The sequence below is a fragment of the Sander lucioperca genome, chromosome 6, assembly GCF_008315115.2.
Source record: "Sander lucioperca isolate FBNREF2018 chromosome 6, SLUC_FBN_1.2, whole genome shotgun sequence".
NCBI classification, from domain to species: Eukaryota; Metazoa; Chordata; class Actinopteri; order Perciformes; family Percidae; genus Sander; species Sander lucioperca.
This window is the reverse complement of record NC_050178.1, coordinates 11,838,702-11,855,271: the sequence shown is the minus strand read 5'-3', so window position 1 is coordinate 11,855,271 and position 16,570 is coordinate 11,838,702. Positions and strand designations below refer to the sequence as shown.

The 16,570-nt window shown below is 34.3% G+C and overlaps 1 protein-coding gene across 2 annotated transcripts in view; it reads left to right on the top strand.

The window, feature by feature from the left end:
- Positions 1-16,570, top strand: part of LOC116051522 (metabotropic glutamate receptor 4-like) — a 191,774-nt gene that overhangs the window by 161,531 nt on the left and 13,673 nt on the right. Inside the window, exons 10-11 of one of the 2 annotated variants that reach the window (XM_031302018.2) lie at positions 4,727-4,973; positions 5,439-5,492. In XM_031302018.2, the coding sequence (XP_031157878.1) occupies positions 4,727-4,973; positions 5,439-5,449 (258 nt within the window). In that variant the 3' untranslated portion in view covers positions 5,450-5,492. The remainder of the gene's footprint in view (positions 1-4,726; positions 4,974-5,438; positions 5,493-16,570) is intronic. The other variant, XM_031302017.2, reaches the window with a different exon arrangement.

Below are 16,570 nucleotides of genomic sequence, written 5' to 3'. Positions count from 1 at the left end.
CAGGAGGAAACAAATGAATGGATTGAATACTGGAGTTGGTCTGACACTGAAAACAGGAGTCCATTTGTAAGAAACGCACTGTAGCTCCATGTTTATCTTAATCCAGTGGCACCCTGGTGCTGTCAGATGAAATACCAAACAGAAATATACTGATTTCAAATAAGTGCTGGGTAACAATTCTTCTTGGTGGAATCATAGTGACACTGTGGTCAAATTGTGATTCGAGATAGACTGGTAAATTAGCAGGGTCGATATATCAGCCAAGATTAGCTTATAGTTATGTTGTATTGCTGCTTACCTCAGCTGATAAATTACTATGAATTGCAGTACAGAAATGCCAAATATATGTTTGAGATCATTTAGAAACATGTCGCCATTACATAGTTTGTTCACTGAAAAACATAGTTCTTTATATCTTTTTTTAACTTCAAAATGTCACACTCAGTCCATGTCTAAGTCACATTTCTTTAAAAAAAACTGATTGAAAGGATTGTAGTGAAAACATGTTGTTGAAGTTATTTGTACAGTATTTATAAAAAATACTGAAGGAATATCAAACAATCATCTGATTTTTGTAAATATCAATTCTGGCATCAACCTCCAGTATTAATTTGTCTCTATTTGTGCTATTGTTTAACATTTATCTGTCATCCAAACCTATATTTTAAAGCACATTATAGTTAAAAACTAACCGTTTTTTTATTTACATGTGAAGAGTTTCATCTCATCTAATGTGTAACAGTTCATTGCATTAAATATTAATTTGATTATTTTATGTGATGTTTTATATTTCAGTCTTGATACTTGAATGGTTTATCTGATTTTCTGTCAGTGTTTATACCCTTGATCCTGAAGTAACAATATTACATTTCAACTAAACCAAGTAGTTAATTAATAGTTGAGTCAAATGACAGAAATTAATCAGCAACTATTATTTTTTATATTGTTGTAAATTCAGTATATTTGAGTTTTGGACTGTTGGTCGGACAAAATGTTTTTCTTTGTTTTATTGACAAAATAATTTGCAGATTAATTGACGATGAAGTAGCCGTTGGTTGCAGCCTGTTCTTTTTTATAGTTGGAATGGCAAATACACTTGAACTTGACCACATTTGGCATACATTTTGTTATATTGTGAGTATTTTTGTTTTAATATCTCCATAATTATTTCAGCTCTATCCTCGAGCCCTATTTCAAATTATGGTTAATTAACTACAATATTTTTTTCATTTTTCTCACTATTTTACAGTATATACTAAGTGACCGCAAGAATGGCTTTTATTCTTGGTTGAAAGGCAGCATAGCATTTTTTTCTGTTTATGTAAGTAACAGCTTGGGTTCAGCAGTCCGTCCCTGAGGCAACAGTGAACCGAGCCCAGAGTAGTTCACTGGATAACACTCCCTACAGCTGGGAGGGGACCACTGCAGCTGTCCCTCCATCATACAGCCCCCCATTTTTCCATTCTTCTTTCCAGCCAGCAGTCCCACATGGTACCAGGACTGGCTGAGATGAGATGCAGCCAGTCTGGAGGGAAAGCACTGTGGAGAGTCACAAATAATAAACAACAAACAAGATATTCAAGCAGAGGTCACATCTGGGGAGTTAAATGTTACTCTGCTTTGATGGAAAAACCAGCAGGGACCTACTGGGGGAGTCACTCAGTGGCTGATGAAACCTCACCCAGTCAAAAGGAACAGACACTACTCTGAAGGCAATATTTATAGTGTAAGGTACAGTCTTTGAATGAGAACATGTTTTAGTTGCCTTTTTTTCTTATGGCTCCAAAAATGTTAATCCTGATCTGCTAGCACACATTAAGATAATATATTAGAATATTTCAGTCAACCGTGGTTTAATTACAGTTGTAAATCTGCTCCCATGGTAGCCTAAGAACAATAACACACCTTCCGCCTGAGGCAGAGTGAGAACCTAAAGTGGGGGAAAAAATTGTGTGATAGTTTATATTGTTTTCCCTAGATGCAGACCAGATTCTGGAACGTCAGGCTTCAGAGCAGGATTTTTACAGTGATCAAATGTGCATCAGGGGTGGCAATTTTGTTAATTCTATTTACAGAAATTTGCAAGCAAGAGAGACTACCTACATTGAAACTTTATCAATTCCCAAACTTGGATAAATATTGTGCTGTTTACTGGAAGACAGTAAAGTGAAGTGCATTCACCTGCATGGTAAAGCCAAATAATTCATATTTTTGTATGTTTTTTTTTTTTCCTGAGATGATGCAGACTGCCAGCAGCTCCTGCTTACATTAGACTAAATATACTGTAACGTTGTGTTGTAGTCCTCTTATTCCTTATATTAAAACATTACTCCGTAAAGGGAACACATGACAGGAAGTAGAGCCTCAAACAGTATACAACCAGATATCTTTGAAACAAACATTACACAACTAGATATATTTGACTGTACCTGCACCCACATGTGCAGGTACAGTCAAAGATATCTGATTGTAGATAGTGAGTGCACAGCACTTCAATCAGGAGAGATTTAATTTAGAGTGAACAATCAATTTTTATTCAATTGCATGATAAAAAGAATATGAGAAGAGTCATTGGCAATTTAGTCTCGCTTTGCTAAACCATCCACACGCTGCGGAGCGAAGGAAGGTCTGGCTACTCCACACAGCATTCCGGGATGGGAGAAAAACATGCTCTGGTTTAATGGCATTTCTTTAAACCAATCACAATCGTCATGGGCGTCACTAAACTCCGCACTGAGCAGTTGTAAAATAGTTGTGCGAGAGAAAACTCAGATTGGACAGATAGTTTAGCTAGCTGTCTAGATTTACCCTGCAGAGATCTGAGGAGCAGTTAACCATAGTCCTCATAAATCCACTAGAGTTTAAAATTCCAACACAAAAGAAACGGACATCGGCGAAAAAATATATACATCTGGCAGAATTTCCTGCGGCACCGGAGCAGTCCCAGAAGTGGAACGTCAAGGATATAGACTGTTGATGATTATACCCCATCGTTACATGATATATTTAGGGGGGTTGTGATGCTGTGATTAGTTCAGGATAGGAGGAGAAAAAGAAGAGTTGCTGAAGACCTGGAGGATGGAATGTGGAGCAGGACTGGGCGCTGAGGTAAAGGGGTGGAGGAGAGTCACATCTGTTTGTACTGAAATGACAACTGACAGCAGCAGAGAGAACAGATTTTAAAGTTTGAAAGCAAGGATAAGATTGGCTAAGATCTGGTTGGACTATAGAATGAAGGCCCTCAGAGTAGAAGTTGGAGAGAAAAAGGCAGAGAGAGATGATAACGAATATGTTAGTGAAGTGAGTCTTTCTGATTAATTGATTTCGATAAGCGTCGTTATTTCCCAAATCCTAAGCAGTGGGTTGTTATCAGATATTATTTAACCAAAAAGAGCTAAATAATAAATATATATTTGTTATAGGCTATTGATAAGCTTCCAACAACACAGGATACTGATTTTTAATTAAAGTCTATCATTACTATGGGATCAGTCATCACTTAAGCTACTCATTCTACATGTACTACATTGCTTTTGGTGGATTTGTTTTGGCTGAATTGGAAGAATGAGAAAAAAAAAAAATCCCATTTTTTTTCTCTGCTAACCTTGTAGTCGCACTTTAAAAAAATACCCTAAATTAGATTAGTGGGTTTTTTTTTTTTTTTACAAATTTGTAGCAGTTTGTTAACAAGCTTAACCCCTTACAAACATTTTAAATTAGCTGATTGCACTCTATTAGTGTTCTTTTTGGATTTTATTGTCACTGCTAGCTGTTTGTGGACTCTTCTTTAGTATCATAAAGTGGCAAATATTGTAGCTATCAGAAATCCCTAATGTCTTCAACTACTTGTCAGAGGCTAACGTTTTTTTACCACTCGCTTGCTCATAATTATGGTCTGAACAATGTGACGTCAACGCAGTATATTAATGTTATAACAAGTTAGCAAACAGTAAAAAGCAAAACTACTGAGTTTGAGAGAACTTGAAAGTTTCTCTTATAGAGAATGCTATAATGTTTGGATGCATTGAAGTCTGCAGTATCATTAAATTGTAACTTCTGTAACACAACCCTCAAGTCAATTCCTCACAGATGGCCAGTCAAGCTGTCACTACATAGTATGATGTATGGAAATCAAATTACACAAGCTTTCCTACATCTTTAATGCTTGCCCGAAGATGACTCATTCATTTGGTGCAGCTTTGCAAACAATTAAAATGGAATGAGTGAGAATGATACTCTGTGTTGCCCTCCCCCATGATTCAGAGGATTTGACCATGTGTAAACTTTTCACGACCTTGTTTCTTTTTTATGGGCACTGCCCGTTATTCAGAGTCAGAATAGGATCCAATCGACTGCTGTAATCAAGTGTGTGTTCAGGTTGACGTGATGGCCATATTAAAACTAGTATGGCAGAAAATTAAACAAACAAGGTGGCCTTGGCTGGTTCTGCACACGCGCCGTAAAAGCAGATGAGATGCTGATTTAAAACAAGTTTTATAACATCACTTGCAGTAAATAGTTTTGAAGTCTCTATTGGACACAGAGAAACTACTTTCACAACAGCTTGGCTAACTAACGGGTCATTGGATGCTCTAATTAGAATGATACACAGCAGATGTCACTTGTATTGTACAGTGCAGGTCTCTACCCATATAGAAAAATCTGCAAAATCCAGTGCAAATAAAAGGACTTAACTGTTTGTGTTTTGCATGTTTGTCTCTTTCAGATGTACATCCAAACAACCACGCTGACCATCTCTGTGAGCCTGAGCGCCTCAGTGTCCCTTGGGTTGCTCTACATGCCAAAGGTCTACGTGGTTCTTTTCCACCCCGAGCAGAATGTGCCCAAGCGCACACGCAGCCTCAAGGCCGTGGTTACCGCCGCCACCATGTCCAACAAATTCAACCCCAAGGCCGGACTCAGACCCAACGGAGAAGCCAAGACTGAGCTGTGCGAAAGCCTCGAAACACAAAGTAAGTACACAAATGCTAATGTGGAAACCTTTGACACAGAACCCACTTTTCTCTGGCATGTTTTGTCCTTCCATTTCTGTAAATCAATCAAATTGATGCAGAGAAATGAAGCAGAGTAAAAAAATGATTACTTATTAACAGATGTGTGACATGTTATTTAACACTTCATTGAATCCTGTAAAAAAATTGATGGGGAGGGGGTATTGTTTGTTAGTCAGAATGAAGCATTACAGGATTCTTAGTTGTGTGTGTGTGTGTGTGTGTGTGTGTGTGTGTGTGTGTGTGTGTGTGTGTGTGTGTGTGTGTGTGTGTGTGGGGGAGTCATAAAAGAATGATTACAGTTGTCAACACAGAACAAATTCTGCAGTTAAATAATACAACTACAATTCTACCTCAGTAAAACCTTAAAATATGGCAAGTGAAACATTGATTATTTTTTCTCCATTGTCATTTTCTTTTCAATAGTATTTTTTTGAATTTAGTGGCTACACGTGAAATCTGACATCACATGCTAAAAAGGTACCTTCCTCCTTTGACTGCTCCCTCTATTTGCACGCCTAGTACTGAAACAATTAGTTGATTAATTGAGTAGTCAGTTTATTTGACCAACAGTCAAAACCCATGACAAAGAAAAGCAACACATCCTCATATTTAATATAACCAGCATAAACAAATTGCATGTGTGTAGCATGTATGCTTGAATGACTACAACAATGAATCATTTATCAAAATGGTAACCCTTTAAGTTAGTGTCAATCAACTAATCAATAGGTTGGCTAATCGTGTCAGCTGTAGTTGTAGTTTAATGTAAATGTTAGGATAATTACATTATCAAATAATAGACAGGGCCACTGCAGATATATTAAAGTTCATTTTACTCGAGAACCCAACGAGGAGGCCTTCTCCGCACTACGGAATAGTACAGACAATGACCTAACGAAAAGCTCTCTACGGCAGCTTTTGTAATACAACGTAGAATGTGATAATCATGATACAAGAGTTGGTGTCCTCAGTTGTTTATCTTGTCAGAGTCGATGGCGTCTCCCTTATCTGGTCTGAGAGGGCATGAACACACCGTGCTCAGACAAGGACACGCAATGGCTCCAGTGTTATGGTTTCTTAACAATATCCACAGCAGTTTAATTTAACAGAGAGAGAGAATATAATAGTATTCTATGCAAACAGTTTAATAAATAACAAGAGGGAAAGTATGTAAATCAAAATTTCCCTAACAGTAAATAAAGAGAACATTTCTATGGTCCGATTTTGCAGCATTGCTAGAAAATGAATAATATTCTATATATTCTAATATTCTTAAATACTAAGGTTGTAGAAAAATCCAAAAAAGGAAAAGAAGAGAATTTTATTGCAGGTCAGATAAATTACTTCATCTCAATACCACTGAAAATAACCCTAAATTACTTCAGCTACCTAAGCCATTCATGAGGCCAAACATTAGCCAGGTCCAACTACTCAGATGTAAAAATTTAGACCGTTTAACTATTTGATATTCATCTAAATTTAATATCTGAGTTTTAGACAAAACACTACATTTCAAGACCTTGCCCTTGGGCTATGGGAAAATGTGATGGGCATTTTTTTTTTTTACTCTGTATTGACATGCTATAGATGAAACAATTAATTAAAATAATCAATTACATCATTCATTATGAGTTAAAAACATTGTAAATAATCAAATATCTAACTCTCCTTTTTGAAGTAGCTGAATCTCTCCACGTCTGCCTCCTCCTGATCTCAATACCAATACAAGTGCTTGGTGCTACTGTAGAAGTGACTTGCCAGTAAAGTAAATAATGACTTCAGCAATTGAGTCAGCAGAAATTACTCATGTGATGTCCAAAACACTCTTCCTCAGCTCGACTAAGGCAGGAAAAGGTTTTAATCAGTCATATCTGTCAACGGAGATGCATTCCCTCCATCTGGTCTGTATAACCAGATTATTTGTAATATAAAAATCGAGCCTATTGTCACAGATTTTAAAGCTGTGTTTACGTCTTACTTTTCAACAGTAGTGAGAAATGTTTCTCTTCTTAGGAGAATAAAAGAGCTGACATTGTATTTACCGTTAACACAGAAAACAGAAATCAATATAAACTGTATGACAATGCACCGTAGTAACAATGGCACACTGCGGTGAGGCCCATCAGAATTCCTATATGTAAATACACAGTGCAACATTAATTCCTATATTGCTTTAAGTGTCTGTGGAGGGGTAATAGGGCCTTTTGTTACAATAAGTGTCGAGAAGGCAAAAGCGCAGAATTGATAGCCAGCAGCAATTTATCCTGATGGGGTTACCGTTACAAGGGCTGTACAGTGCATGGCTATTTGAATAAGCACCATTTGTCATTGTCATCGCCACTGTGGATATATGGCTTGATGAAATTGAAAAATTCCTGCCTGGGCCAGCTCCTAAAATCTGGTGGCGATATGTCAGGATTTATCTGCTCCACCTCAGCGAATCAGCTAACATGGTCTAGGAGAAAACTGGAAAGCTGACGGATAATGAGGTGTGCTGGGTGGCATTTGGCTTTACTGAAACCCCCATCTGCTGTAGGTACTACAGGCATGTATTGAGGGCAAAAATATAGCCAGAGATTTGAGGATTTTTGGGGGAATTTGTGGCATTTATGTATGTTTCACTGTAGCCGGGGGGCTAACCACAGGGTATATATATATATATATATATATATATATATATATATATATATATATATATATATATATATATATATATATATATATATATATATTTTTTTTTTTTTTATTTAACCTTTATTTAACCAGGTAGGCCGTTGAAAACAGGTTCTCATTTACAACGGCGACCTGGCCAAGAAAAGCGTAAGTGTACAAGACAACATATAGTTTCACAATCAACATAGTGCAAGAGAACAAAATATAATAGGCTACAAAGGTACAGATTAAGTAGGCAGTTCAAGCCGGTACAAAGTGAAGTGTAAGTAAGTCGATGGATATGCGAAAGTGGTAAGGTGATAACATAATATACATGAAATAGACAATCTATAACATTGCTGAGATGTAGTAAAGAGACAGAATACAATTAGTGCAAAATTAAATTGTGGGCAAGGTAGTGAAGTGGATCCACTATTCAGTTATAACACAGTATATATAAATAGTCTAAATGAATGCTGACAAGTAGTGAAGTCAATGTACCTTTAGTGCAAAATGTAGTCATGTTAGTGATGTGGATCAGTAATAACACAATAAACATGAACAGACAGTCTGTCAAAATGCTGAAAATAGTAAACACTCAATATACAGTTAGTGCAAATATTTGTCTAGGTAGTGAGGTAGAAACTTGAGTAACACAGTATACATGAAAAGACAGTCTATATGAATGTTAAATGCTGAGATGGAGTAAAGAGTCAATGTACGGTATGTGTAAAGTGTGGACTAGATAGTGATGTTGAACATCACTATCACTATGAAGCACAATATATAGGCTATGAATAGACAGAAATATTTAAATGCTGAAATGTAGTAAAGAGTCAATATATAGTTAGTGCAGTTGTGGTCTGAAAAGCAAAGTAGGTGTAGAAAAGAGTAGTAGATGTACAAAAGAAAAAAAAAAAAGTATGATAACAAGGTGTTGCAACAGTGGTGGGGAGAAATACAGTTTTGCATGTCGGGGCAGGTGCGAGGTGCAAAGGTGCGTAAACAGATATGTGTAAATGTGCAATGGGGCTTGAGACAGTAGGATAGGGTGTATGAAAATAATACATGAAAGATGAACAATTAGCACGTGCAGTGATTGGACAGGAGCTTGGTCAGACGTGCTTTAAAGGTAGTTAGTGGGATAAGTGTTTTGAGTTTCAGGGTTTTTTGTAGCTCATTCCAGTCATTTGCAGCTGAGAACTGGAAGGAGCGGCGGAGGAGATGTAACTGCTTGAGTGGAGGGTGGGTAGGGCTATTGTGACCAATGAGCCTAGGTACGGCGGGACTTTGCCAAGCACGGACTTGTAATGAGTTGGTACCAGTGTAGGGCAAGCCAACTAATGCATAGAGGGGCTCTGGTCACAAAACGTATGGCACTGTGATAGAGAACATCCAGTGTTTTCAGGAGAGAGTTTGAGGCACGTCTGTAAATAACATCACTGAAATCGAGAATTGGTAAATTGTCATTTTCACCAAAGCGAGTTTGACAGCGTGAGTGAAGAAGGCCCTGTTGCAGAATAGAAACCCAATCCTGGACTTAACTTTAGATTGAAGGTGGATTATGTGTTGCTGGAAGGTGAGGGAGCTTCTAGCCAGACACCTAAGTATTTGTAATCATAATATATATAGGGATCCTGAACTTCAATGTAATACATTTTAAAAACAATTTTGAGAACCTACGTAGATTTATTGATATCATCGCTACAATGTTTTAACCGGTTACATCAGTAACACACTTTTAACTTACATTTATTAAAGAGTGGGTGTAAGATAGCTCAACGAAACAGTCTCAGTTTGTCCACACTCCTTAGACCACTGTATCAATTCAATATACTTTGGATAGACGAGGTGAAAACAAAGCACAAATGTCGTAAAAAGTCACAAAAGATGTCATAAAAAGTCATAGTATGCCGTAAAACATTTCATAATGTATTATATCATATAAACAATATCATGAAAGTGATAGTATAGTATGTCATAAGAAATTATATTAAGTCATAGTATAGAATGCCAAAAAGTCATAGTATATGTCAAAACAAAATGTCAGAAAAGTCATAATAGTATGTCATAAAAAGAAATCCTATAAAAAGTCATAGTATAGTATGCCATACAAAATTACATTAAAAAGTCATAGTTTAGTACGTTGAAAAATGTCATAGTATAGCGTGACTTTGCTTTGGACATCTGACTTGAAAAAAAAAAAAAAAATAAAAAAAAACTTGATGAGAATCTAACTCCCAACCTAAGATTCTGCAAGCAGTCTGCTAACTGACTTGGCTATGAAACAAGTCATAATCTTGCATGTTGAAAAAAGTCATGAAAAAGTCACAGTATAGTATATTGAAAAAATCATAAAAAGTCATAGTATAGTATGTTGAAAGAAGTCATAGTATAGCATATCAAAAAAGTCATAGGGTAGTATGTTGAAAAAAGTCATAGTACACTGAAAAAAAAAAAACTTGGATCAACTTAAAAAAAAATGAAGTAATCAATCACACAAAATAGTTGACATTGACTCAAAGTAAATCATTTTATTTAGTTTAACCTGAAAAGTTTAACTCCAAGCAACCACTTTTTAAAGGTTGGGTCAAACTAATTATTTATACATCTGAGTAAATTAATTATTTTAGGTTGTCTCAAATAAAAAACTAACAGTTGTCATTATTTCAAATGTATAGTAAATCAAATTTGAAAAAACTGATTTTAATACATCTTGATCAATGACTACTCAGAACACTTTCCTTTATAACACATTTATATTTATTGTTTAGTAAATTGATAACATTGAACATCTGTTTCAAATGTATGAAGAGAAACTGTCTGCTTCAGCTGAACACCCGAAACGAGACTATTGATGTCATCAGAAGACAAATCATGGAGCTGTGAATAGTAGCACAACTCCTAAAACATCATGCAGTACCCATGGTGAATTTACCGGGACATACATTTTATAGTTCAGGTGTGAGTCTTACGGTAAAGATCCATTTGTCCGACACGACCGAAGTGTGGTGTCGTGACGTCATACATCCATGGTTGATGCTCCACGCCCCTGACCGGCAGCTGATTGGACGAACGCGTGTCGTGGGTTTGGCTTCTCGAGAATTTCAACAGATCTAATAAAAATGCTCTGATCAAATGAATAAATTCAGTTTAATGTCCCGCTGCCAATTTATATTGTATCCATATAAAGAAAATTGATTCAACCATAAACATAAAGTAGAACGTTTACTTTAAATGAAAAAACTAATCATTTTCAGCTATTTCAACGAGAAAATACACATTAAACGAACAACAGCAATGTTAGACTTTTTTCAGTGTATAGTGTCACTTTGCTTTGGACATTTGGCTTAAAAAAATGCTCTTGATAGGAATTGAACTCCCAACCTAAAACTCCAAAATCAGTCTTCTAACAGACTGAGCTATAAAGCAAGTCAAAGTTGTGTGTATAGTGCATACTATTCTATGACTCTTTATGTCTTTTTACAACAAGCACAACTATCTACTACTAACTACTGTTAAAAGACTGAGGTTGGTAGTCCAATTCCCAATAAGAGCTAATTGTTCTTTTAAGTTAGATGAGCTATGAAGCAATTCATAGTATTGCATGTCGAAAAAAGACGTAAAAAGTCATAGAATAGTATGTCGGAAAAAGGTCTTAGTATAGTGTGAATTTCCTTTGGACATCTGACTGAAAAAACTATTTTTCCCTTGATAGGAATCAAACTCCCAACCTACGACTCCAAAACCAGACTTCATACAGACTGAGCTATAAAGAAAGTCATAGTATAAGTACATTGAAAAGAGTCATGGCATAGTATGTTGAAAAAAGTCATAAAAAGTCATAGTTTAGTATCTCGGAAAAGTTATAGATAGTATGTTGGAAAAAAATCATAGTATAGTATGTCAAAAAAATGTCATGAAAAGTCATAGTATAGCATGTTGCAAAAAGTCTCGTAAGAAAGCTCGTGCCCGTTGCTCCTATTAAGCATAGGTAAACGGCCCATTAATTCCCATAAAAGGGCATGAGATGGCAGGGCCGTGTCGGGTGCACACTTAGAGAAAGATGGTGGAGGCCTTGACTCCCAAAGAAAGAAAAACTTAAGTAAGTAATTAGTAATTCTGAAGTGGAGGTACTGCTGCAAGAAAAACGAAAAACGAGACATCATATTTAATAGCGTCAGCAGTGCATACTAAGAAGCAAATAAAACCAAAGCATGGAATGCAGTTACTCATGCAGTGAACGCTGTATCCGGAGAAGGGCGCAGAACCGATGAAGTAAAAAGAAAAGGTTTGATCTGAAATAAAAAAAAAATACTTCAAAACATAGAAGATACTCTTGGCGTATAAATAGCGTGATCAATCACTTATTATTGGATGGTAGGGTTCGCCGTTAACATAATTGATGTGAATTGAATGCAAAGCACGGCAACTTTATTTATATAGGCCTAGCACAATTCATACACAATGGCAATTCAAAGTGCTTTACAAATGAGCAGTAGTGTGTATATTAAAACAAAAAACTTATAATTATGTGTAAAATAATGAAAATAATTAGTTACAAAATGGAGAGAAATGTTAAATTTTACATTAGAATGGACGGAAACAGTATAGCTACTTGCGCAAACATGTCAGCTCTAAATTGTGCGTAAGAGTGCTCTTGAGTGTGCGTAGATTCTGTTCTTACCTAAGAACAAATCCCAAATAAGAAAACATTGGTGAATGCCAGACTCTTCGTGAAAACTGCGTAAGTGGGGTTTACGAACACAGTTGTTCTTAAGAACGTTTGGTGAATGAGGCCCAATTGTGCTTATAGCGGTGCACATCTGGGCCAATGTTTTGCTCCTTGAGTGTAAGGTTTTGAAAATTGTGTAATACTTTTGATTTCAGTGTGTGAGCAATTGTCAAAATGTAGTATAGTGTGACTTTCCTTTGGACATCTGACTTAAAAAAAAATTGGCTATTGCTGGGAATTGAACTCTCAACCTAAGACTCTTCTAAAAGACTGAGCTATGAAGAAAGTCATAGTGTTACATGTTGAAAAAAAACATAGACAAAGACATAGATTAGTGTATAGAACAGTATAGTGTGTTGAAAACAGTCATGAAAAGTCATAGAGTAGTATGTCTAAATAACACATAAAAAAATCATACTATAGCGTGTTGAAAAAAGACACAGTATAGTATGTTAAAAAAAAAAGTCAAGTATGTCGAAAACAGTCACAGTGTAGTATGTTAGAAAAAAAGTCAAGTATGTCGAAAAAAGTCATAAAAACTCATAGTATGTCCAAAAAAGTCATAATATAGTATGTCTGTTAGAAGGTTTTGGAGTCTGAGGTTGGAAGTTTGAGCAATTCATAGTATTGAATGTCGAAAAAAGTCACGGAACAGTATGTCAAAAAAAGGTCTTAGTTGTAGTGTGACTTTTCATTTGGACATCTGACTTAAAAGAAATCGCCTCCTGATGGAAATCAATCTGCCAACATAAGACACCGCAACTAGTGTTCTATCAGACTGAGCTATAAAGCAAGTAATACAATTACCAATAGAAAAAAGCCATAAAAGGTCATAGTATAGCATGTCTAAAAAAGTCATAAAAAAGGTCATAGTGTAGCATGTTGAAAAAGTCACAGTATAGTATGTTGAAAAAATCATAAAAAGTCATAGTATAGTATGTCGAAAAAAGACATAAAAAGTCATATAATAGTAAATCGAAAAAAGTCATAATATTGTATGTCGAAAACAGTCATAGTATAGTATGTCGAAAACATTCATAAAAAAGTCATAGTAAGTATGTTGAAAAAAGTGGAAAAAAATTCATAGTGTACTATGTCGAAAAAAGTCATGGAATAGTATGTCAAAAAAATTGGAAAAAAGTAATAGTATAGTGTGTCGAAAAAAGTCATAGAAAAGTATGTCGACAAAAGTGGAAAAAAGTCATAGTGTAGCATGTCGAAAAAAGTCATAGTATAGTATGTCTAAAAAAGTGGAAAAAAGTCATAAAATAGTATGTTGAAAAAAGTGGAAAAAAGTCATAGTATTGTAACTCGAAAAAAGTGGAAAAAAGTCAGTATAGTATGTCGAAAAAAGTCATAGAATAGTACGTCGAAAAAATTGGAAAAAAGTCATAGTATTGTAACTCGAAAAAAGTGGAAAAAAGTCAGTATAGTATGTCGAAAAAAGTCATAGTATAGTATGTCGAAAAAAGACATAAAAAGTAATAGAATAGTATGTCATAAAAAAGTAAAAGAAAGTCATAGTATAAGTATGTCGAAAAAAGTGGAAAAAAAAGTCATAGTATAGTATGTTGAAAAAAGTCATAATATAGTATGTCGAAAAAAGTGGAAAAAAAATCATAGTATAATATGTTGAAAAAAGTTATAATATCGTATGTCAAAAAAGTGATAAAAAAAACATAGTATAGTATCTCGAAAAAAGTCATAAAAAAGTCATAGTATTGTATGTAAAAAAAAAGTTTTAGTATAGTGTGACTTTACATTGGACATCTGACTTAATAAGAAATTGGCTCTTGATGGGATTTGAACTTCCAACCTAAGACTCCAAAACCAGTAAAACTCCAAAACCTGAGCTACAAAGAAAGTCATGTTAAAGTAAAAGTCTTAGTATAGTACGTCGAAAGAAGTCATAAAAAAGTCATAGTATAGTATGATGAAGAAAGTCATAGTATAGTATGTTGAAAAAAGTCATAGTATAGTATATTGAAAAAAGTCATAGTATAGTATGTCGAAAAAAGACATAAAAAGTCATAGAATAGTGTGTCAAAAAAAAGTAAAAAGTCTGACTTAATAAGAAATTGGCTCTTGATGGGATTTGAACTTCCAACCTAAGACTCCAAAACCAGTAAAACTCCAAAACCTGAGCTACAAAGAAAGTCATGTTAAAGTAAAAGTCTTAGTATAGTACGTCGAAAGAAGTCATAAAAAAGTCATAGTATAGTATGACGAAGAAAGTCATAGTATAGTATGTTGAAAAAAGTCATAGTATAGTATATTGAAAAAAGTCATAGTATAAATATGTCGAAAAAAGTCATAGTATTGTATTTCGAAAAAAGTCATAATATTGTATGTCAAAAAAAGTGGAAAACAGTCTTAGTATAGCATGTCGAAAAAAGTCATAGTATTGTGTGTCGAAAAAAGTCATAGTATAGTATTTCGAAAAAAGACATAAAAAGTCATAGAATAGTATGTCATAAAAAAGTAAAAAAAAGTCATAGTATAAGTATGTCGAAAACAGTCATAAAAAAGTCATAGTAGCGTATGTCGAAAAAAGTGGAAAAAAATTCATAGTGTACTATGTCGAAAAAAGTCATAAAAAAGTCATAGTATTGTATGTCAAAAAAAAGTTTTAGTATAGTGTGACTTTACTTTGGACACCTGATTTAATAAGAAATTGGATCTTGATGGGAATTGAACCTCCAACCTAAGACTCCAAAACCAGTTTTCTAACAGATTAAGCTCTAAAGTAAGACATAGCATTACATGTCGAAAAAAGACATGAAGTGTCATAGAAGACTGTCGAACAAATTCATATGTCGACAGAAAGTCATAAAAAGTCATAGTATAGTATGTTGAAAAAAATCAGAAAAAGTCATAGTATAGTATGCCGAAAACAGTCATAGTATTTTATGTCGAAAAAAGACATAAAAAGTCATAGAATAGTATGTCGAAAAAAGTCATAAAAGGTCATATTATAATATGTCGAAAAAAGTCATAGTATGGTATGTCAAAAAAGTGATAAAAAAAATCATAGTATAGTATCTCGAAAAAAGTCATAAAAAAGTCATAGTATTTTATGTAAAAAAAAAAGTTTTAGTGTAATGTGACTTTACTTTGGACATCTGACTTAATAAGAAATTGGCTCTTGATGGGATTTGAACTTCCAACCTAAGACTCCAAAACCAGTTTTCTAAGAGACTGAGTTACAAAGAAAGTCATGTTAACGTAAAAGTCTTACTATATAATGTCGAAAGAAGTCCTGAAGAAGTCATAGTATAGTATTTTGAAAAAAGTCATAGTGTAGTTTGTTGAAAAAAGTCATAGTATAGTATGTCGAAAAAAGTCATAATATTGTATGTCGAAAAAAGTCATAGTATAGTATGTCGAAAAAAGTCATAATATTGTATGTCGAAAAAAGTTGAAAAAAAGTCATAGTATAGTATGTTGAAAAAAAGTCATAATATAGTATGTCGAAAAAAGTGGGAAAAAAAGTCATAGTATAGTATTTTGAAAAAAGTCATAGTGTAGTTTGTAGAAAAGAGTCATAGTATAGTATGTCGAAAAAAGACATAAAAAGTCATAGAATAGTATGTCATAAAAAAGTAAAAAAAAAGTCATAGTATAAGTATGTTGAAAAAAGTCATAATATTGTATTTCGCAAAAAGTCATAATATTGTATGTCGAAAAAAGTCATAAAAAAAGTCATAGTATTGTATGTAAAAAAAAAAGTTTTAGTATAGTGTGACTTTACTTTGGACATCTAACTTAATAAGAAATTGGCTCTTGATGGGATTTGAACTTTCAACCTAAGACTCCAAAACCAGTTTTCTAACAGACTGAGCTACAAAGAAAGGCATGTTCAAGTAAAAGTCTTAGTATAGTACATCGAAAGAAGTCATAAAAAAGTCATAGTATAGTATGTTGGAAAAAGACATAAAAAGTCATAGAATAGTATGTCATAAAAAAAAGTCATAGTATAAGTATTTCGAAAAAAGTCATAATATTGTATGTCGAAAAAAGTGGAAAAAAGTCAGTATGTTGAAAAAAGTCATAATATAGTATGTCGAAAAAAGTGGAAAAAAGTCAGTATGTTGAAAAAAGTCATAATATAGTATGTCGAAAAAAGTGGAAAAAAAAGTCATAGTATAGTATGTCGAAAAAAGTCATA